Genomic DNA, 23399 nt, shown 5'->3' with positions numbered 1-23399 from the left:
CACATACTGAATCAGTTCTAGCAATATTGCTCGTAGGTATAAGAGTATGGTCAATCACAATGAACATTCATAGCTTTAGACTATGCCTAATCAGCTACATTCCCAATGAACATTCATACACATACTCAATCAGTTTTACCTTCCTAAACAGAACATCAAACATGAACATGCTTTACACACATACACATACTCAAACAGTTCTAGCAGTATAGCTCATAGGTATAAGAGTATGGCCAATCATAATGAACATTCATAGCTTTAGACTATGCCTAATTAGCTACATGTTCAATGAACATTCATACACATACTTAATCAGTTCTAGCTTCCTAAACAGAACATCAAACATAAACATGCTTCATACACATACACATACTCAATCAGTTCTAACAGTATATCTCATAGGTATAAGAGTATGACCAATCACAATGAACATTCATAGCTTTAGAATATGCCTAATCAGCTGCATGCCCAATGAACATTCATACACATACTCAATCAGTTCTAGCTTCCTAAATAGAACATCAAATATAAACATGCTTCATATACATACACATACCAAATCAGTTCTAGCAGTGTAGCTCGTAGGTATAAGAGTATGGCCAATCACAATGAAAATTCATAGCTTTAGACTATGCCTAATCTACTACATGCCTAATGAACATTTATACACATACTCAATCAGTTCTAGCTTCCTAAACAGTTCTATCCAACCAATCAGTTCATACCAATCATTTCATAGCAATATAACTCACATTCATACCAATCAGTTAATAGCAATGCACATACTCAATCAGTTCTGTCTCGTGATTTTTACAGGCACTTTCTGGAAGGAGTTGATGAAAATTACTTGGGATAAAACTGCAGTTTAGCAACACCTACCACCCTCAGTCAGATGGCCAATCGAAGAGGCTCAATCAATGCTTGGACAATTATCTCTATAGCATGTGTTTCATTACCCCCAAGAAATGGATGGAATGGTTAAGTATTGCAGAATACTGGTATAACACTAGTTTTCACAGTTCTCTTTAAATGAGTCCCTATCAAGCCTTATATGGTCAAATACCTCAACTTCCTACCCTGCCCTCAACTACATCTCAGGTGGTTGCAGTAGAAGACTTCCTACAAGCCAGAGAGCAAATGAGTTCCTATTTAAAAGACCGGCTTGCCTCAGCACAAAATCGTATGAAACAAACTGTAGATAATAAACGCTCACCACGAGAGTTTCAGGTGGGAGATATGGTTTTCTTGAAGCTCTAACCTTATCGATAGGTCACTGTTGTTATTCGTCATTCCCTGAAATTATCGGCTAAGTACTATGGTCCATACCCTATGATTGAAAGGATTGGGAAAGTCGCCTACATGCTTCAAACATCAAACATTCATAGCTTTAGAATATGCCTAATCAATTGCATGCCCAATGAACATTCATACACATACTTAATCAGTTCTAGCTTCCTAAACAAAACATCAAACATAAACATGCTTCATACACATACACATACTCAATCAGTTCTAACAGTATATCTCATAGGTATAAGAGTATGACCAATCACAATGAACATTCATAGCTTTAGAATATGCCTAATCAGCTGCATGCCCAATGAACATTCATACACATACTCAATCAGTTCTCTCTTCCTAAATAGAACATCAAATATAAACATGCTTCATATACATACACATACCAAATCAGTTCTAGCAGTGTAGCTCGTAGGTATAAGAGTATGGCCAATCACAATGAAAATTCATAGCTTTAGACTATGCCTAATCTACTACATGCCTAATGAACATTTATACACATACTCAATCAGTTCTAGCTTCCTAAACAGTTCTATCCAACCAATCAGTTCATACCAATCATTTCATAGCAATATAACTCACATTCATACCAATCAGTTAATAGCAATGCACATACTCAATCAGTTCTGTCTCGTGATTTTTACAGGCACTTTCTGGAAGGAGTTGATGAAAATTACTTGGGATAAAACTGCAGTTTAGCAACACCTACCACCCTCAGTCAGATGGCCAATCGAAGAGGCTCAATCAATGCTTGGACAATTATCTCTATAGCATGTGTTTCATTACCCCCAAGAAATGGATGGAATGGTTAAGTATTGCAGAATACTGGTATAACACTAGTTTTCACAGTTCTCTTTAAATGAGTCCCTATCAAGCCTTATATGGTCAAATACCTCAACTTCCTACCCTGCCCTCAACTACATCTCAGGTGGTTGCAGTAGAAGACTTCCTACAAGCCAGAGAGCAAATGAGTTCCTATTTAAAAGACCGGCTTGCCTCAGCACAAAATCGTATGAAACAAACTGTAGATAATAAACGCTCACCACGAGAGTTTCAGGTGGGAGATATGGTTTTCTTGAAGCTCTAACCTTATCGACAGGTCACTGTTGTTATTCGTCATTCCCTGAAATTATCGGCTAAGTACTATGGTCCATACCCTATGATTGAAAGGATTGGGAAAGTCGCCTACATGCTTCAGCTTCCGCCTGCTTGTAGAATCCATCTAGTGTTCCATGTTTCATTACTCAAAAAGCAAATAAGTCCTACTTCTACCGTGTCTACTACACTACCTCCTATAGTTGATGAAGAATGCGTCATTCAACCTCAAAAGGTCCTAAATACTCGTTATGCTATCATAGGGCACTCTACTGTTAAACACTTGTTGATCTTATGGACTGGATTCTCAGCTGTTGACTCCACATGGGAGCATGAGAGTACTATCAGCAAGCAATTTCCAAATTTTTACCATTCTTGGGGACAAGAATGTGCAAAAGAAGGGAGTATTGTCACATATGTGATGCGTAGAAAGTTGAAAGAGTAATTCTGTTATTTGCCTTTCATTATTTCTGTTATTTGTCTTTTACTATTCTAGAAGTTAATTCTGTTATTGCTATTTTTGTTGTTTTATTCTGCTATCATCAGTAGAGAATTCTGTTAGGGCTATTTGGTTTTTAGTGTAAGTTGTTATGCCAGCTGTTGTACTACAACTATTTTGTATCTTTGTGACCTCAGCTGTACTAACAGCATATAAGGTCAGGTATGGTGTGAGGCAGGGTTATCTACGAAAATTATCAATACAAACTTTCTCCTGAACTTTTCTTCTATACTCTTCTCTATTCTCTTTCTCTTCTTTTCCTGTCTATCTTTTCTTCTAAGTTCTAATTTTATTGATCCAAAACCTGGGTTTTGACACATAAGGATACATGTATATTAAGAAGGTCCTATAGAATTCTCATTTAATTTGCTAAATCATAATTAAGAATTGGATTAATTTATCAGCATAAATGTATGACACAATCTATCAGAGATATGGTATGAATAATTATAAGTTTGGATTTTTTTTTTTTTGTAGCATTTATCTATTTTTTTATAATAGTATTTTTTTGTCTAATTTTAGATGGTCTTACCTTATTTACCATTAAAATGTGGTGTGTCATGTTAAAAAAGAATATTCCAATTGGGCTGAATTTTTCAATTTATACAATTTTTAATGATTTTATATATATACATGATACTTAGTTAGATTGTGATATGTCATAAATTCGATCTAACTAATATTGCATAATTTAAATGCAACTTGTGGAGACTATAATTAATATATTGTAGATTAGTTGTTGTTTTTGTGTTTCTATATATATATAAATCCACCTAATGTCTTAATTGAAGGTTGAGCAAATGCATAAAATATTGATTTTATAACATTAGCATCTTAATATTTTATTATAAATTCCCATCTCTTTAATATCTGAGGAATAAAATATTCCAATGATTTAAACATTTAACCAACCAATATTTATTTCCTAGAAAATGAAAATTTTGAGGGGAAAGGGAAAAGAATAATATGTTGAAATAAGAATATGTACCAAAAAGAAATATGTTGAAATAAAAATGTGTTGAAAGAGGTTAATTAAAGAAAAGAAATGAATGAATGGTTTTAGTACCTTTATGGTTCTTGTAAGGTTTCATTCCTTGTGTTTTTCTTGTTGTATTTGTTTATTCATCTATTAAATATACAAGCGTTTCTATCAAAAAAAAAAAGAAATTTATCGTATCTTTATTTGGAGTAGCGGAGCTAGAAATCCATAGTTGGGGTAGTGGTAGAACTAAATAAACTGATGTAGATTGAAGTCGGGTGATGGTTTTAATCGTAAACCAACAAAGATTACAAACTTCTCTAGCTTAACTAGAAGGTTGAATAAACCCACAAGGATGAACTTTGGTGCTCCAATGGAGGCTTTTAAATTCAATATTATCAAAAGTTGTAGAACATTACAAAAAGAGAGGCTTAAATACTTCCTCCAAACATGTGAATAAGGACTAAAAACCCATGAATAGGGTTTCTTAGTTAAGCATGGGAAAAAGGGTAAAATGGGGAGACTAGGGAATAATGGTAGTCTAGTAAATAAGGAGTGATGGCAAAGTAGAAATTATCAAGAGTAGAAATGGTCCCCCCTTCATGGTGAGAACTTGGAGGAGAAGCAGCCTCCAGCGTAGTACGCCCCGCGTGTTTGAGTCTTTGAACTTGGGGATGCTCGTTGATGGTCCTTACGCGGCGTCTTCGGGACTACGCCCCACGTAGTTGAGCTCCTGAACTTGGTAGCCCTGTTGGTTGGGATCTACGCGTGGCGTCCTAGGCGTACGCCCCGCGTACTTGACCTCCTGAGATGATTCTCGCTCGAAACTGCTACCCGCGCCCCGCGTACTAGTTGGGACGCCCCGCGTGGCTGAGTCGCTGAGCTTTCCTTCCGAAATAGGGGTCTCCACGCTCCGCGCGCCTTTAGACACGCCCCGCGTGCTTGGTTGAATGCCGTTGCCCTTGCTTTCCTCTGGTGGTTCCTCTCGTGCCTTGTTAATAGTATCCGGGTTCATGTTTGCGGACAAGATGCCCTCATCATTCTCCCCTTCTTTGAAAGAGTCGGACTCTGTCTCGGATCCCTTGGTTGGCAATGACCCATCCGGCTTCCACAAGCTCAAATCCTGCACATTAAAAGAAGAAGACATCTTCCCAAGCCAATTGGGGAGGGTTAGTTGGTAAGCATTGGCATTCATTTTCTTCGTGATATGGTAGGGACCATACCCAACCTCAAACTGTATATCTCTCCGGTGCTCATCAACTTTGGCCTTAATTTTGCTATTTTTCTTCTCAATGTTATGTCGAACTTCTTGGTGCATTCTATGATAGTCGTTGGCTAAGTTGTGGGCGGCTACACTCTTCCTCTCCCCCTTGGGAATCTCTCCCAAATCAAGTGAATGGTTGGGTGCCTTGGTGTACACGATCTCGAAAGGAGACTTCCCAGTAGTAGAACTCACGGCGGAGTTGTAGGCGAACTCGGCTTGGGCGAGCACATAATCCCACATCTTAGGTTTGTCTCAGCACTTACTTCTTAATAGATTGCCCAAAGTCCGGTTTACCGCTTCAGTTTGTCCATCTGTTTGGGGATGAGCTGTGGTACTAAACTTCAAGGTAGTCCCGAGGATGGTCCAAAGAGTCCGTCAAAAATGGCTAACGAACTTGGTGTCCCTATCCGACACTATACTCTTTGGAACCCCATGTAGTCTCACCACCTCTCGGAAGAACAGTTTGGCAATGGCGGTGGCACCATTCGTCTTTCTACACGGAATAAAGTGAGCCATTTTTTAGAAACGGTCCACCACTACGAAAATGGAATCCATCCCGCGTTGTGTCCTTGGTAGTCCCAACACAAAGTCCATGGAGAGATCCTCCCAAATGGTTTCGGGTATCGGGAGATTCATGTATAGTCCGGCATTAGTGGCATGCCCTTTGGATGTTTGGCACGTCTCACATCGCTCCACGATGTATGCCATGTCTCTCCTCATCCTAGGCCAAAAGTAACGGGAACTAACCGCTTCAAAGGTCTTGTCCCTTCCAAAGTGTCCTCCTAACACCCCTTCGTGTAGCTCTCGAATCACCCTTTCTCTTATGGACGTACTCGGAAGGCACAGTTGGCTACCCCTCATGAGAAACCCGTCCACTAACTGATATTCGCCTCCGTCGGCACTGTTCTTACACTTCTTCCACTCACTTCCAAAGTCCGGATCCTCATCATACTCCCCTTTGATATGCTCAAAATCCACTAACTCCAAGGCTACAGTTTTCAAAAGGGCTACCCTCCGGCTCAAGGCATCTGCCACCTTGTTTTGTTGACCTGCTTTGTGGAGAAGCTTATAAGGGAACTTATCCACAAAAGCGGACCATCTAGCATGCATGGAGCTCCGGATTTATTTTTGACTTCCCAAATACTTGAGGGCTTGGTGGTCGGTGTACAACATAAATTCCTTTCTAATGAGGTAGTGCTCCCACGTCTTGAGAGCCTGCACTACCGCATAGAACTCCTTGTCATAGGTGGCCCATTTTTGCCTCGAGTCACACAACTTCTCACTAAAATACGCAATGGGCCTCCTCTCTTGCATCAGCACTCCCCAAACTCCTACTCCACTCGCATCACACTCAACCTCGAAGAGCTTATCAAAATCTGGAAACGCTAAAACCGGAGCGGTACTTAGTTTTTCCTTTATCAAGGCAAAACTTCTCTCTTGCTCATCTCCCCACTGGAAGCCTCTACCCTTCTTCAAACACTCGGTCATAGGAGCCACAATAGCGCTGAAATTCCGGATGAACCGCCTATAGAAAGTAGCCAACCCATGGAAGCTTCTAATATCCCCAACGGTCTTCGGAGTCGGCCACTCCCGAATAGCCCTAACCTTCTCTTCATCAACCCGAATTCCATTCCTACTGACTACATACCCGAGAAACACCAAACTCTCCATCACAAAGTCACACTTCTTAGTATTGGCAAAGAGTTGATTCTCCCGGAGTAAGGTTAATACGGTCCTCAAGTGCTCCACATGTTCTTCCAAAGTCTTACTATGGATGAGAATATCATCGAAGTAAACCACCACAAATTTCCCAATCACCGGACGCAAGACTTGGTTCATCAACCTCATGAAAGTGCTCGGTGCATTGGTCATCCCGAATGGCATCACTAGCCATTCATACAATCCATCACGTGTCTTAAATGCCGTCTTCCACTCATCTCCCGCCTTGATCCGAATTTGATGGTACCCACTCCTCAAATAAATCTTCGAAAAGACCTTGGACCCACTCAATTAGTCTAGCATGTCATCAAGTCGGGGAATCGGAAACTTGTACCGAATGGTGATCTTGTTGATGGCCCGGCTATCTACACACATCCTCCATGACCCATTTTTCTTTGGTGTCAATAATGCCGGCACTGCACATGGACTCATACTTTCTCTAACATAGCCCATTCTTAGCAACTCTTCCACTTTCTCCTTCATCACTTCACTCTCCTTGGGACTCATCCGGTAGTGAGGAAAGCTAGGCAAACTAGCTCCCGACACAAGATCGATATGGTGTTGGATGTCCCGTAGGGGTGGTAGTCCATATGGTAACTCCTCCGGGAACACATCACGGAACTCATTAAGCAAATTTCCCGCTTCTTTCGGGACTTCTTCCCCTTTTCTCCCTACTCTTTCCGATGGTGTACTAGATTTCATCATCACTACATAGACCGTTTGACTTTCCTCACACTCATTAATAAACGCCTTGTGAGTTGGGCACACGATCAAGGTATATTTTTCCTTGCCTTTGGATTCTCCTACAAGAGGTGTAAGCACATAACGAACCCCATCCTTCACAAACCGATAGGTGTTCTTTCTTCCGGAGTGGGTAGCATCTCTATCAAATTGCCATGGGCGTCCCAATAATAGATGGCAAGCATCCATCTCCACAATGTCACAATAAACCTCATCTCGGTACTCCCCTATCTCAAGAGGAACCCTACACCTTTGAGTGACCTTCATCTCTCCCTCATTCTTGATCCACCCCACACTATACAGACTAGGGTGTGCTTTAATCACCAACCCAAACCTCTTAGCCGCGGTGTCGCTAATGATGTTCTCTTGGCTGCCACTGTCGATGATCACATTACATTTCACCCCTTGTACTAGACATTGAGTTCGGAACAATTGATGTCTTTGGTCCGTCTCCACTTTACTCGAGATCAAGAGTCTTCTCACAACATGTATGGCTTGCCCCCCCTTCATACTCTCCCTCATAATCATCATCAATCGGGTCACAACAAACATCCCCTTTATTATCGTACTCCTCATCGTCGTCATACCGCTCAACCATGTTGGCACTTCTCCTCTTGGGACACTCATTGGAACGGTGACCCGACTCATTGCATCGGAAACATTTGAATGGGGTCGGTCTCGCATAGGGGTTGTTTCCCTTAGGGGGTTGTGTCGCCTTAAAAGGCCTCACGTCCCCACTAGGTGCCTTTCCCGCACTTGGCGCCTTGGGATCGCTTGAACTTGCAATTCTCTTACCCTTATCAAGCACCTTGGGAGCTCCTCTACCCCCATAAGTATTGTCAATCTCGGCTCTTCTATAGCCCTCACGTCCCCTCACACTCAATTGTGCTTCGGCCTTCAATGCTAAATTGCGGGCGTCTTGCACCCGAATCACCATTTGTGTTCCGATCCGGTCCTAGATGTTGTACCTCAATCCTTCAAGATATCTTGAAGTCTTTTGGCTTTCGGTTTTCGACAAGTTAGCCCTTGCCGAAAGCCGCAAGAACTCCGAGGTGTACTCGTGCACCCTCCTTGCACCTTGAGAACAATTCTGATAGGAACTGTAGATGTATTACTCGTAGTCGGGTGGCAGAAATCTCTCTCTTAACATCGACTTCATTCTAAGCCAAGATCTAATCGGCTCCCTTCCTCCTCTTCTTCTACCTTCTTTCATGTTATCCCACCAAACTGAAGCTCCTCCTTTCAACCGATAAGCCACTAAGCAGACTTTCCGGTCCTCCGGTATTCCTACATAATCAAAGAACCGTTCCACCTCTAGCAACCAATCAAGAAAACCTTCAATGTCGAGTTCTCCCCCGAACGTTGGTAAATCCACTTTTAGTTTAAAGGCATCATCCCTCTCATAGTTTCCCCCATAGGCCATTCTCAAGTTTGGCTTGCCTCTATATCCGCCTCTATCATTACCTCGACCCCCATACGGGTCATTCAAACCAACATTCTCCCTCTCATAACCACCTACAACATTATCATGCACATATCCATATTCCCGGCACGCACATGCGCGGGACCAACAACATCATTCATATGCATATTATCCCTATGCCTATCATTCAAAACATCATCATCCATTCTAATCCCCATATTCCTATCAATCCTATGCATCTTAAAGTCATCACACAAATCTCCATCGCTATCACTATCAACATTTCTAATGTTCACGGGATTAGTTCGTCTTACCTCTTGAACCCGAAGGTCCATTGGTTGGGTTGCATGATTTCTTCTAGGGGGTGGTGTTGGGTTTCGTTCAAGTTGGGGACGGATTTGCTCGTCATATCGCTGGTGAGGTTCTCCGGTGAGGAGAGCTTGACTGTTTCGACCCTCAAGCGTTAGCCCTTCAATGGCGAGAAGGATGTCTCAGGTACTCGTGGCATATCTCTCATCCAACGCCCTTAGAGATTCCGTTAGATGCTCCACCTTGACATCTAGTGCATCTACTCGTTGCTCCATGGATCCGGTGGCTTCGTTTGTGATACGTGGTTGAACCATTTCCGAGAAGAAGTCTCCGGAAAGGAAAACGACTCGGCTCTGATACCAATTGATGTAGATTGAAGTCGGGTGATGGTTTTAACCGTAAACCAACAAAGATTACAAACTTCTATAGCTTAACTAGAAGGTTGAATAAACCCACAAGGATGAACCTTGGTGCTCCAATGGAGGCTTTTAAATTCAATATTATCAAAAGTTGTAGAACATTACAAAAAGAGAGGCTTAAATACTTCCTCCAAACATGTGAATAAGGACTAAAAACCCATGAATAGGGTTTCTTAGCTAAGCATGGGAACAAGGGTAAAATGGGGAGACTAGGGAATAATTGTAGTTTAGTAAATAAGAAGTGATGGCAAAGTAGTAATTATCAAGAGTAGAAATGGTCCCCCCTTCATGGTGAGAACTTGGAGGAGAAGCAGCCTCCAGCGTAGTACGCCCTGCGTGCCTGGAATTACGCCCCGCGTGTTTGAGTCTCTGAACTTGGGGACGCTCGTTGATGGTCCTTACGCATGGCGTCTTCGGGACTACGCCCCGCGTAGTTGAGCTCCTGAACTTGGTGGCCCTGTTGGTTGGGATCTACGCGTGGCGTCCTAGGCGTACGCCCCGCGTACTTGACCTCCTGAGATGATTCTCGCTCGAAATGGCTACCCGCGCCCCGCGTACTAGTTGGGATGCCCCGCGTGGCTGAGTCGCTGAGCTTTCCTTCGGAAATAGAGGTCTCCAAGCTCCGCGCGCCTTTAGACACGCCCCGCGTGCTTGGTTGAACGTCGTTGCCCTTGCTTTCCTCCGGTGGTTCCTCTCGTGCCTCGTTAATAGTATCCGGATTCATGTTTGCGGACAAGATGCCCTCATCATAAACTTTTTCGGAGCGTATTATGAAGAAATTAAATATATTTTTTTTTACCTTCAAACTTGCTTTAATAAGCATTAAAAGGAGTTAATTAGGTCAAGACTATCTTTTAATATCTTCTTAGATCCAATTAATATCTTAGGAAAATTCCGCTAAGAGATGGAATTAATGAAATTTTCTATTTTTCCACTAGGAAAATTCCGCTAACCCTTGCTAAAGGCTCCAAATTTATTTTATTTTTCTTACTCTATTTTTATCTCTTACTTTTTACTACGTATGTAATTATTTTTCAAATATTCACATATGTAGGGGCATCTATTTACACCACATTTTATTCAGGTCGGGTTTGGAGCTTTGGTTATCCGAATGATATTTTTGTAATTTCTATTTTTGTGTGAGGGTATTTTTGTAATTTCATTTAATTATAATTTCCATATTGAAAATTAATAATTAAATGAAAAATGGGAAGTTATAAGAAGTGGGAAAATGGAAACTAGAATATTCTACATTAAAAGGGAAGTTAAAAGAGGTAGAAAGGAAGTTATCAAGTCATGGAAGGAGTTGCTCTTTGATAGGAGGAAGCAAAATAAAATAAAAAAGCACTTAACATTTTCAATTCCAAAGTGGTTTCTCAAGTATATAAATATAAATAGAAAGATATTTATCTTTTCGACATTCATAATCTTTTTATTAGAAGTCAAGAAGATGCACAATTTTATTGCAAAGACATTCTCAGAATCAAATTTCCAATTCTTTACTTTTACAATACATTTATACTGGAAACGCACTCATCGAATCAAATTTCCAATTTGCTTTACTTTTACCTTTGGAAATGCATTCCCATAATCAAATTTCCGGTCCTTTACTTTTACAACATATTTACATTGGAAAGACATTACCATAATCAAAGTTCCAGTTGTCGCCAACATTTACAGTTTCAGCAAAACAAATTTAGAAATGTAATCTCATAATCAATTTCCACACATTTGAGAATATGTTATAAATTTGTGGCACACCTACAAATTACCTTTAACCAAAAAAGGAAAAAACAATGATTTTATTTATCTTGATAATCACGTGTAAATGTTGATATAATAAATATATGCATAGTTGTTGGGAGACATCCTTTTAATATAGTGGACATCTCCATTAAATAATTCTCTAAATAATTATATTTTATGACTCTCTTTTGGATGTCCATCCATACGTATAAGGCATTACCTCATTAAAACCTTACTAAGTAAAATCCAGTGGGACAAAACCATTGTTAAGGGAAAAAGAGTATGATGTTTACTCCTCATATTCGCAATATTACTGAAGATCTTTAAGACGATGTATTCCAATACTATAAACCAACTTTTTAAAAGTTGTAGAAGGCAATGCGTTTGTGAAAAAATTTGTCAGATTGTCACGTGATCAAATTTGTTAAATATTGATTTCAATGTTCTTTTGAAGATCATGAGTAAAAAAAATTTGGTGAAATGTGATTTATTCTGTTTCCGTTATTGTAGGCTAGCCTTCCTTTAATTGAGCAATGCAAGTTGCATTATCTTCATATATTGTTTCCAGGGTTCCTTTATCTAATGATCTACCATATGATTCTCATATGTGTTTGGTTAATGATTTTAGCCAAACACATTCTCGTCTTGCTTTATGAATATCTATTAACTCAACATGATTTGAAGAAGTAGTTGTAATAGTTTTATTCGTAAAACGCCGAGATATAGTTATATTTTGATATGTAAAATATCTTGTTTGTGATCGAGCTTTGTGTGGATCAGATAAATAACATGCGTTCGTGTAGCCAACTAACTTAGATTTAGATTCACATGCATAAAATAAACACAAATCAATGGTTCCTTGAAGATAGCAAAATATATGCTTAATTCTCTCACAATGCCTCTATGCAGGTGCAAAGCTAGATATAGGTAACAAATTGGCAGAAAATGAAATATCGGACCTCGTATTGTTAGCAAGATATATTAGTACACCTACTATAGTAAGATATGGTACTTCAAGACCTAGAATCTCTTCTATATCTTCTTGAGGTCATAAATGATCTTTATTTGCATCAAGTTATCGAACAACCATTTGGCTACTCAATTGATGTGCTTTGTCCATATAAATCTTCTAAGGATTTTTCTGTGTAAGTCGATTGGTGAATAAAAAATTTTATTTGCTAGGTGATCAATTTGTAAGTCGAGATAAAAAAATCTTTCCAAGATCTTTCATCTTAAATTCATTTTTTAAATAATCTGTTGTTTTTGGAATCTCTTCAACAGTTGCAATAATATTTAAATCATCCACATAAATAGAGATGATGGAAAATTCAGATCTCAGTCTTTTTATGAAAACACATAGACATATTTGATCATTCTTATGACCCTCTTTCAGCAAATATTCACTAAGATGATTATAGCACATGTGCCCAATTTGTTTCAGTCCATACAAAGACCTTTCTATCGTTATCGAATAAACTTTTCATTTTTCACTTTTTTTCCTAGTTGAATCTTTTAGGGATTTTAATATTCATTATCAAGTGAGCTATTGTAGACACTGGAATCGTAACCCTATGATGATATCCAACAAAGAGGGGATCAATGGAAGTGTTTTGGAATACATTTGAATGAAAGTCGGAAAAGTCATAGAAAGGGTCAAACTGTCCAAGCTGAAAGTCAACATTATTATTAGAGTCAAGTTAGGTCCCAAATATCAAATAATATCATTGTACTCTTTATGAGCTTTCCAACGCCATGTGGCACGTCTAAATCAGAGGTCCAACGGAAAAGTTATGACTTACGGAAGTTTCGGTCAAACTCGAGGTTTAACCTAAAAGTTGACTTTTTATACGGTTAAAATTAGCTCTATATGTCTTATAGAGTAGTGTTCTCTTGGTCTTAAGGGTTTCAATGTAATTAACCGTGCATGATTCCGACATTAGACGAGAAAGTTATGACCTAACAAAGATCTCTGGTGGTTCGGGCCCTATCGGGACTGCACCCTGCCGCAGCATGGTATGTCTTGGGGGGCACCCTGCCACGGAAGGGTATGTGCAATTGTGATAAAATTCGAATTCTAAATTCCTCACTCATCTCAAACTTATCTAATTAGCTTACTAATCAGAAAATCAAGGAAAACCAATCTATATTCGGTTATGGATTGATTTTAGGAGTTTTAATAGGATTTAACTTCATTTAATTGGATTTAAATATCTTTTATTCTCCTATAAATAGATAAAAACGAATTAGGGTTAAGGTTAGCTACAATTAAACACCTCTTAGCCTTCTTCTTCCCGAGTCTAAAATTCTTTAAGTCATAAACACAAAAGTTAAGAGGAAATTAGGGTTCTAAGGTGAGAAATCTTAGGTTGAGTTACCAAAATCTAGTCTTTAGGTTGGTTTAATATTTCAATTGTGTCCGCACACTTCCATTGAGAATCCTCGGTCCCAGAAAGGTAAATTCTGAGGGTAATTCACGACTTTAGAATCGATTCTGTACGTTTTTAACATATCAGAGGCACACCCTGCCACGGCAGGGTGCGCTGTGCCACGGCAGAGAGTGCTGCCTGCCATGGCAAAGTGCACCCTGCCACGGCAGAGTGCACCTTGCCATGGCAGGGTGCTACGTAGATTGGGCCGAATCCTCTATTTTTGCCCGTTCTGTAGTTTTCACCGTGCGTTTTTCATTATACTGACTTTTTAATGTTCCTGAAGCATTTTAGAACCTTCATAACACATTAAATACCATGTTTGTCAATTTTAGCTAATAAAATCACTTTTAAATAATGTTTTTCGGTGTTCCAATGATCTTTGAGTATTAATCTAAATGTGTGTTTCTATTTGATTCATTATCATTGCTTGTACACTGGAAGTTTACTAACGTGTTTATTTTGGATGAGTTATGGATGAACCAAAGATTGGGGTATGAAGTCTTGCTCACAGACCAGACCTTGCCATGGCAGGGTACGCCCCCAGAGGCACCTTGCCACGGCGGGGTATGAGCAGAATGTAGAATTTTGGTTTATTCTTCCGAGTTTATTATTGTTAATGGTTTTCATATGCAAAAAAGTATATTTCAACAACGTCAAAAGGGAAAGAAGGCTCGAGAATGCCCGAGTTTGTTTGTAAATGTCAATTTAATTTTATTCTGGTACATGTTTGTATGAAAATCCTTTTTGCCTGCTTTAAATCTCTAATTAAAACGGATTTCCAAACTTTGTGGAAACTCACACATATCACACATACCTCACGAATTTAAAAAGCTTAAAAGAGTTATTAATAGCCTGATTGTATTTAGAAATGCTAAGTTGGAGGCCGGTGGGTTCACCGGGCGATTTTGGGGGTGCTTAATATTTCCTTCCGAGGAGATATTAACCTTCCCCAAGCGTACCTAACTTCCCGAACCCACTTGCTTCCTGCAAGGAATCTCAGTAACATTCTCGGACCTAAAATCCGGGTGGCGACTCTTTCTCCGACACCGGCCCTGCCGAGCTAGTCATTTTCTCTAGTGGACCTCGAGTCCAAACAGCACCGTAGTAGTCATGGCGGACCTCCCGCAGGTGAAAGCCTGTCGAGGTAGGCTTCGTCTATAGCTATGTAGATAAGATGTAACTGTATCCATTGACACATGTTCAATCTTTCTTGTACTGCAAATGTAATGAGATATCCAAAAGTTATTAACAACAGGAGAATATGTCTCCTCACAATCAATCTTAACGTTAAAAATGTCTTTGTATGGACCGAAACAAATTAAGCGCATGCGGTATAATCATCTTAGTGAATATTTACTGAAAGATGGTTATAAGAATGATCAAATATGTCCATGTGTTTTCATAATGAGACTGGGATTTAATTTTTCATCATCTCTATTTATATGGATGATTTAAATATTATTGCAACTCTTCCATATTAGACAACGGAATAAGATGAGATTTTGGTCCTCAATATTAAAAATGTCCCTCACAACATCTTCATCTCAGCTACACTCACCCACCTGAAACAGAGAATTAACATTAGCAGCCAAAGAAGATCAGTAGATGGCCTACCTTGTTCACCTCTAATCAACCAAGGGTCATGCCCAATACGCAGAATGTCATACAACGCAACCCTTCTACGACACCCATCAGCAATAAGAGACTTAGCAGATAATATATTGCTCCAGACAAAACTCAGATTTTTGCCTTGTTGAGCATTAAGAAAGTCACGACCTCTGAACTATTTAGCTTTGAACAAGCATGAAACAAGAGAGTTAGGCTCAGTTAACAAACACCAGCATTGCTTTCCTAACATTGCAAGATTAAACTCTCAAATCCGCTTAAAACCCATACCACTAGCTTCTTTAAGGATGCTAATTCTATCCCAACTCATGCACCTTATACCTTTAATTTCCCTACACCACCGAAAGGCATTAAAAATCATCTCCATCTGTTGGCAAAGTCCATAGATAGCAAAACACATTCATGGAAAATTGCACGACCGTTTTCATAAGGATCTCTTTGTCGGTATTAGAAAGAAGTCTCGTATACCAAGAATTAATACGGTTTAAGTGAATGAGCTTGTATAAAAGTGTTCGAAAGTACGTGATTGAAAGAAAATGAAATTGGTTGAATTTGATTGTAACTATTCTAAAATTTTATACATGCAAGCATGTATTTCATAATTATCATAAGAGGTAATGGCCATATTAGCATTGGATTGTGAACTTTATTTCATTATGCTTTTATAATAGGGTATCAAATTTGAAAAACAGATTAATTTGAGAATAGAAGGTATGCAAATTAACCTTATTAGTTAACTTCAAATGAATTAGTATTCCTTTTCAATTCTTTTTAACTCAAAATTTCTTACTCATTAATTATAAATAAATAATTCTTACAGTAAAATTAAATTTCAATCCATAGGTATAAAGATTTTATTTAGTATAATATCCATTTGGATCCCCAAACTAAAACTTCAAATTCAATTAGAATCTTAAACTATCAAAATCAATAATTAGATTCCTAAACTAAGTAAAAATTATTAATTAAGTTTTCATCCTAAGCAAAAATTATCAATTGAGTCCTCGAAAATATTCGGTTGAACAGTTTCAGACTCTCTTCTCCAAATCCATTTTGAGCCAATACATAGATCATTATAGTTCATGTCAAATAGTCACAATTTCTGATTTTAAGATAATATAAGAACTCAATTGATGACTTTTATTTAATTCACGAACTTAATTAATGATTTTAATAGTTTAAAGTATTAATTGACTTTAAAATTTTAATCGGGGTCAAAATGAATGCCATGGCTTTATTTTAATAGCAAAAGAAGTTGAATTAAAAATTCAATTTATTAATTTTCCCCCAATTGACCGAGTCAAAGGATTGGTCTAGAATTAGCATAAGGAAACAATAAAATCACCATCTCTGCCAAATTTGGGAAAAAGCAGAACAACTTGAAACAAGCAATAACAATATGAACATTTCCATAAAAAAATCCGACCTGAAAAATACCTTGGGGGATCGGCGGTGGTGGTGGCATCCATCCCTCCCTCCCTTTTCATGGTCAGATTAGAGAGCCATGAAAAGTGGAACCTCGCCGTCGCCGTTACCATCGCCATCGCCGACAAGGAAGGTTATGCTTGTAGCTGAACCAACGAGAGAATCAGCAGGTGCTCTTCAATTTGCAATTTCTCATGTGGTTTTAGAAAATGATGAATTGATTCTTCTTGCTCATGTGGAAAACCCTCATTCATGGAGGAAAACATTTTCATTCCTTCATCGGAGATCGAACTTGCCTTCTCCTACTTCTTCTTCTTCTTCTTCTTCGAATCTGAAGATAGAAGAAGGAGGAGATGATAATTTTCTGGATGCGATGATAAATGTGTGTGAAATTGCTCATCCTAAACTTTGTATCCGTTTAGAATGGATTGATAATATGGATACCAAAGGAAAGGAAAAGGAGAAAGCTAAGGCTATTCTTGATAAAAGTCACAAGTTGGGTGCTGATATCATCATTATTGGCCAAAGAAGAAGCATCTCCAATGCTTTATTAGGGTCAGTTTTGCATTGCATTTTTCATATTATAACCTAAAATTGGATAAATTACATAGTTGATGTACAATTTTTGTACTTTTTTACCATTTCGACACAAAACTGTATAATTTGTTGATCTTCTACTAAATTATTAGGTCGTTAATTATGACATGTCAACACGAAATCAACACGACATGTCAGCAATTTGACCTCTAAAAGTCAAAACTCCTGAAATGATGCGTTGACTTTGCATTAACCGGTTAACTTTTGATTTTTTAGGAAGATCAAATTGCTGACGTAGAGCGTTGACAAGTCACAATTATCGCTTATACACTTTAGTATGAAATTGCTGACGTGGAGCGTTGACAAGTCACAATTTGCGTCGACAACTTTTGACATTTTAGGAATGTCAAATTGCTGACGTGGAGTGTTGACTTTGTGTTGACCAGTCATAATTGGTTGTATGCTTTGGTGGGAGATCACCAAAATGTTATACAGTTTTATGTGTAAAATTGAAGGTTGTACATCAAAGTGTGAAAAATGACAAAGGTTGTAAATGAGTTATGTAATTTATCCCCTAAAATTGATGATCTAATTTCCACTAATGTAAATGAACAGATGCAAGGGGCCAAGTTCAGGGTTGAAGACGTTTGACACAGCAGAGTATTTAATAGAGAAAAGCAAATGTACATGTGTTGCTGTTCAGAAAAAGGGACAAAATGCAGGCTATATCTTGAATTCTAAAACTCATCAGAATTTTTGGCTGCTTGCTTAATTCATATAGCAGCAGATATTATTATTGTATTCACATCTTTTAAAAATGAACTTCACATTCTCTTCTTTTTCTTTATCTTATTATATATAGCATTATTATCGAATGACCGAGAGGTAATAGGTTCGAGTCTTCGAAACGGCCTCTTGTCAAAAAATTGAAGGAGAAAACTTGCCCCCAATACACCCTTGTGGTGAGACCCTCTACCCAGTAGAAGGTCTCTCAGGTCTCTCTACACCTCTTCCTGAGCCGTTTTCCTCATGTTAGCCTTTGCTTGCAAATTAGCATTTCTCAAGTTCAATGCAAAGGACACAAGGCAAGGAACCAGAAATTAAGTAAAAAAATCAATTGGAGGCTGTGGATTTTGTACCTTTGGCATTGAATTTTCCACAATTCGAGCAAGGTTTGTGCGGATTTCACTTTTTTGTTATTAGGAACTTAATATAAAAAATTTAGAGTTCCATTTTTCAAAGGGTTATGAAAAAAATCAAAAATAGACAAGTAAATCACATGATATTATGTATGAAGACAAAGCAAAGAGGTGATCAAGAAGAAGAAGTAACATTGTTTGCAGAAATTCATGATAGCAGAATAAATTTGGATATTACAATAACTGTTTTCCAACTAAATTAATACATTGTCTTGGAAAATAGCAAAAAAGATTTATGTGCTGTGGGCAAGGAAATGTCAAGAAGAAGAAGAAAGCATACATTCCTTAATCCTTACCATGGAAAAGTTACTTCTGGCCCTTCTTCCACAACACCCCAATCTTCTTCAACATGTTCTTCTTCTTTGGTGATTCATCATCCATGTCTTCTGAGTAAGGAGACCCCAATGTTCCTCCAATAGTATTGTAGCTATTGTCAAGCGAACCTGTTCTTTCGATGATTTTTCCGTTGTTCCCTGTCGAAGAAAGCATAGCAGCCGCTGCTTCAGCTGCCTTCCTCCACTGGTCTGACTGCACCTTTAACCTCCTCAACTCCGCCTCCATTTCGGAGTTCGCTGCTTGAGCTGCATCCAGCTGTTCCGTCACTCGTGCTGCTCTTCTGCTACTTCTATCAGCTTCTTCGGTTAGATGTCCGAGTTTGATCAATGCTTCTTGCTCTGCAGCCTTTGCTGTTTCTGCGAAGGAAACAGCTTCTTCATTCACTTTAGTCCTCTCGAATTCCCCTTTCTCGATTTCTATCTTCAGCATTTCGTTTTGATCCTTTGCAATTTGTAGTTGTGTGTCCTTATCGAACAGGCTCGCCTTCAACTCTGCGAATTCGTGCTTCAACTTCTTCATTTCTGTTGTAAGTTCTGATTCGGTTTCGTTGGCCTGGTTTTTTTGCATCTCCAAATTCAGCCCCTCGTTCTCCGCGGAAATACTCTGCAATTCAGTTTCCTTATCCATGAGGTTCGCCCTCAGCTCTTCGATATTAGTCTTCGATTTCTGTAGTTCAGCTTCCAATTCAGCCTCTCTTTTACCTGATTCAGACTTTAGTTTTTCGACTTGTTCGTATGCACTTCGAATCTGCAATGTGCTCTGTATGTATTCTTCCTGGTACCGGGTCTCAGACGCCTCTAGTGCAGATCTCAACTGACTCACTTCATATTTCAAGGAGTTCAGCTCTGTTTTCAGCTGATCTGTTTCCTCCTCTTCTCCGGTTTCTTGTGCAGGCCGAACCTCCCGTGCAGGTTTCACCGAATTTTCACCAGAATCATCAGCCAAACCTTCCTGCAGTTTTCTAGCAAGTTCCTCCAACGATTTTACTTTATCTCTCGATTCCTCGAGCTCTAAGGATATGCAATTGTAAGCCTCCAGGGCTTTGATTCCATCCGACCGCAGCATTTCTGCAGTAGCATCTGCTGTTTCGAGTTGCTTTCGAGTTTTACTAACAAGTTCTAGAGCTTGTGCTTCGGATTCCCTGCAATCATTGAGCTCCGACTTCAGCTTTTCGACAAGGGACAGCGTTTCTGTTAGTTCCATTCTCAAACTCTGCAATTCGGTATGTGCTGACTCTGCGTGTTTCGAATGTGCATCCTCTGATTCCGCTGCCATTTCCAACTGATTTTTGAGCTTCTGGATTTCATTTATGGCAGAAGCCAACGCTGCAGAATCCATCGAATGATGCTTCTGGACAGCCTCGAGTTCTGACTGCCAAGCTTTGTCCCTATCATGGGAGATCTTACGGAGCTCTTGAACACGATCATCCTCCGAAGCAGAAAATTCCATCAGTTGCTGTTGACAATCCTCGAGTTTAACTGACATAGTTTCGAGCTGCTTCTTTGTATCCTCAGCTTCCTGCTGTGCCCGCCTCTTCCACGACTCAGAAGTGTTCAGTTGATCCTTAGTCTTCTTCAGCTCCTCCTGGAGTTGAGCAATCTGTGACTCTAATTCAGATACTCTACCCGGGCGCTTCTTCTAGAGCTCACATTACAAAGGGACACAAAAACCGAGTTAACGATCATAAAATAGAAAGTCAATAGCTAAAAAACAATCAGGCAAAAGTACCTCAATCGCCGGACTTCGTGGAGATCTACGTTCAGCTACTTTAGGACTTCTCTCTTTTGGAGTCTTACTAGCTGGATTTGGGGATGAAGTCGAGTCCAAATCCGAAGCTGGTATCTTCAGTTGGCGTGCAGTCCGCGGTGTTGCAGGAGATTTCCTTTGAGGCACATCAGAAGAGCCACTTCTGCTCTCAAAACAAGTGGAATGGCAATATAAAACAAAAAAGAATTAGCTATTCCGAACAACTGTACTAACGAAAAAACCGATGTATAAACAGCAAGATTCACCGAAAGAAAGTTCAGTAATAACAAATCAAGTATAAATGAAGTGTTTTTCTTAGGTGATACCAATTTTTCAACACTTATTCACCCACCACATGGACATTGATGCTTCACCATATCAGACTTTACATGTAATTTTTCATGTTCAGAAGATAAAAACTTTTTTCACTCTTTGCAGACAAAATGGAAAAATCGAATTCAAGAGACGAAAAAGAAATATACATTATGGTTAAGGGGGATATATCACTTGATGTATTGGATAAAAAGACATCCCGTATTACATTAGCAAATTCACATCACATCACATTCCCCGCGATCACGAAATCAAATTCAGATCAGTAATTACTGCTACTACATGACAATCTTCAGACATATAAGCATAGAAATGTCTACCATATTTACCGAACATCCTATTCATTTACGAAAACCGAACTTTTCTTAAATCTGACACCTTTATTCGCCCCCGAACATGATTCCTTGACCATTAACACATGTATTGCATTTCAAGAAATGAAAATGTGCATAGCAAATGACAATTTTACCTTGCTTTTGGAGTCTGCATTGTGTCTTCACTCTTGTTGAATAGAAAGGGTAAAAAGGTAAATTACGCTCACCTGACCCACACCACCTGCAATAAGTTTCAGAGAAAGCTTGGATGAGAAAGAAAAATTAAAATAGAATCTGTTATATATATGAATGCAAAAGAAAATGAAATGCTTAGAAAAAACATACCCTACCAAGCAAGCAAGCAATACAATTTCTTCAAACAAACTCTTCATAAACTACCCCCACTACTACCAACTACAAAAAATAAAGACATAAAAAAATTTGCAATCAATACATTTCGTGGGTAAATTACATTAATGGTCCCTCAACTTTGTACTCACTTTCTTTATGGCTCCGGGACATAAAAGTCCCCGAACCATACATAAAATTGGTGATTCTAAACAACTTTAATTCCTAAACTTTTCTATTTTGAGATCGTTTACTTTATTTACTTTTATGCTAATAAAGGGCAAATTTCGGTCCCGGACTTCTAATTTTTTCCCAATATTTCAGCACAACCCAGCTACATAATTTTTACCTTTTTCTCTCTTTCTTTTTACTCCAACAATTATCCTATGTTAGAGGAGACAATGGAAAAACACAAAGCTAAGTGGCAATCATTGTACCAAAAGAAAAATTGCTATATAACTTGTTCTTAATGACAAAGATTTGTGTGTTTTTCTGTCAACAACAGCCCATTTTTGCAACTTAAAAAAAAGGCAAAACACATCTAACATTTTATAATACCAATCTGTGGATCTAAAAAATTCAAAGAAAATATCATGAATTGAATAGGGTTCTTCAAGAAAACAATGATTAATATAAAATAATGACTTAAATTTAGCCTTAGATTGTGTATCAGTTTAATTAAATTAGAACTGTCAAGAAAGCATAGTTTGAAAAAGTCAAAGTCATCAAAAACATTTCTTTTTTATATTCAATAACAGAAAAGACAGAATATCAACTTCAAGAGTAACAAATAAGAAAAATATGAAGTTTAGATCTAGAAAACGCTGATCTAAAACAAAAGAAGTCTCTAAAGAAGCAGAAAACAGAGATCTAACTTAAAAAAGGAACTGAAATCACAACTTTTTAGCTACTTCTAACAAGTTCTTGAAGTCCAAAATGCAGTCATGGTAAAGCACTCCAGAAAAGTAGAAGCAGTTGTAACAGTAATAGGCAAAAAAAAAAAAATCCCCAAATTTCTCTACTTACCAAACATTTAAGATTGCACATTCAGAAGAAGAAGAAACAGTAAAAAATAACAAGTGGGTACTTACCAGAAAATGTATGTGGTTAGAAAAGGTTGAAGCTTTTTTGGCTGGATTGAAAATGGTGAAATGGGGAAGAAAATGGTGTTCAAAACCCAGAAAACCCTAACTTGACTTGACTAAACATGGCTGCATTGAAGAGAGGAAAGGTGGTTCCTTTAAGCTACTTCAGAGCTCTCTTCCCAAGTCTGTGCTCTTCTCTCTCAAAAGCTACTACTGGCATGAAGACTGCACAAAAACTAAAGTATTGGGCCACCTTCTTATATTTTTATATATATGTTTCCAATTTCTTAAAACATACAAACCCCACTCAAATCAGATTTTTCTATGCAATAACTAGCTTCAGAAAAAGAAAAAGAAAAAAAATTATTAATTCTTATACTTTATTTTTTAGAAAATATATCCATGTATTTAAAAAAAAAAAAAACAACTGTACCAAAATCGTAATATGGTATTTAGAGAAGTATCATTTAAGCTTCATGTATAAATTAGTACAAATATAGGTTTAATGTTTAAAAAATGTATCAATTT

The 23399-nt window shown here is 38.4% G+C and overlaps 2 protein-coding genes across 3 annotated transcripts; one reads left to right on the top strand and one right to left on the bottom strand.

Annotated features, from left to right (window-relative positions):
- Positions 1-16912: 16912 nt before the first annotated feature.
- On the top strand, positions 16913-18349 carry LOC136208475 (uncharacterized). The gene is made up of 2 exons (XM_065999389.1): positions 16913-17528; positions 18126-18349. Exons 1-2 carry the CDS (start codon positions 17053-17055, stop codon positions 18280-18282), a joined length of 633 nt encoding a protein of 210 aa, XP_065855461.1. The 5' UTR covers positions 16913-17052; the 3' UTR covers positions 18283-18349.
- Positions 18350-18775: 426 nt separating this feature from the next.
- LOC136209452 (interactor of constitutive active ROPs 2, chloroplastic) lies at positions 18776-23114 on the bottom strand. 2 transcript variants are annotated; one of them, XM_066000914.1, is made up of 4 exons: positions 22878-23114; positions 21594-21679; positions 20774-20954; positions 18776-20683 (listed from the first exon to the last, which is right to left on the bottom strand). In XM_066000914.1, the coding sequence occupies exons 2-4, from the start codon at positions 21611-21613 to the stop codon at positions 19016-19018; spliced, it is 1869 nt and encodes a 622-aa protein (XP_065856986.1). In that variant the 5' UTR covers positions 21614-21679; positions 22878-23114; the 3' UTR covers positions 18776-19015. The 2 variants fall into 2 exon arrangements, with proteins under 2 accessions (XP_065856986.1, XP_065856987.1); XM_066000915.1 differs by lacking the exon at positions 22878-23114 and adding an exon at positions 21784-21806.
- Positions 23115-23399: the final 285 nt, after the last annotated feature.

Source organism: Euphorbia lathyris, chromosome 10 (assembly GCF_963576675.1).
Source record: "Euphorbia lathyris chromosome 10, ddEupLath1.1, whole genome shotgun sequence".
Classification (NCBI taxonomy): domain Eukaryota; kingdom Viridiplantae; phylum Streptophyta; class Magnoliopsida; order Malpighiales; family Euphorbiaceae; genus Euphorbia; species Euphorbia lathyris.
Note: the sequence above shows the minus strand (reverse complement) of the source record. Positions and strands in the feature narration are given on the sequence as shown.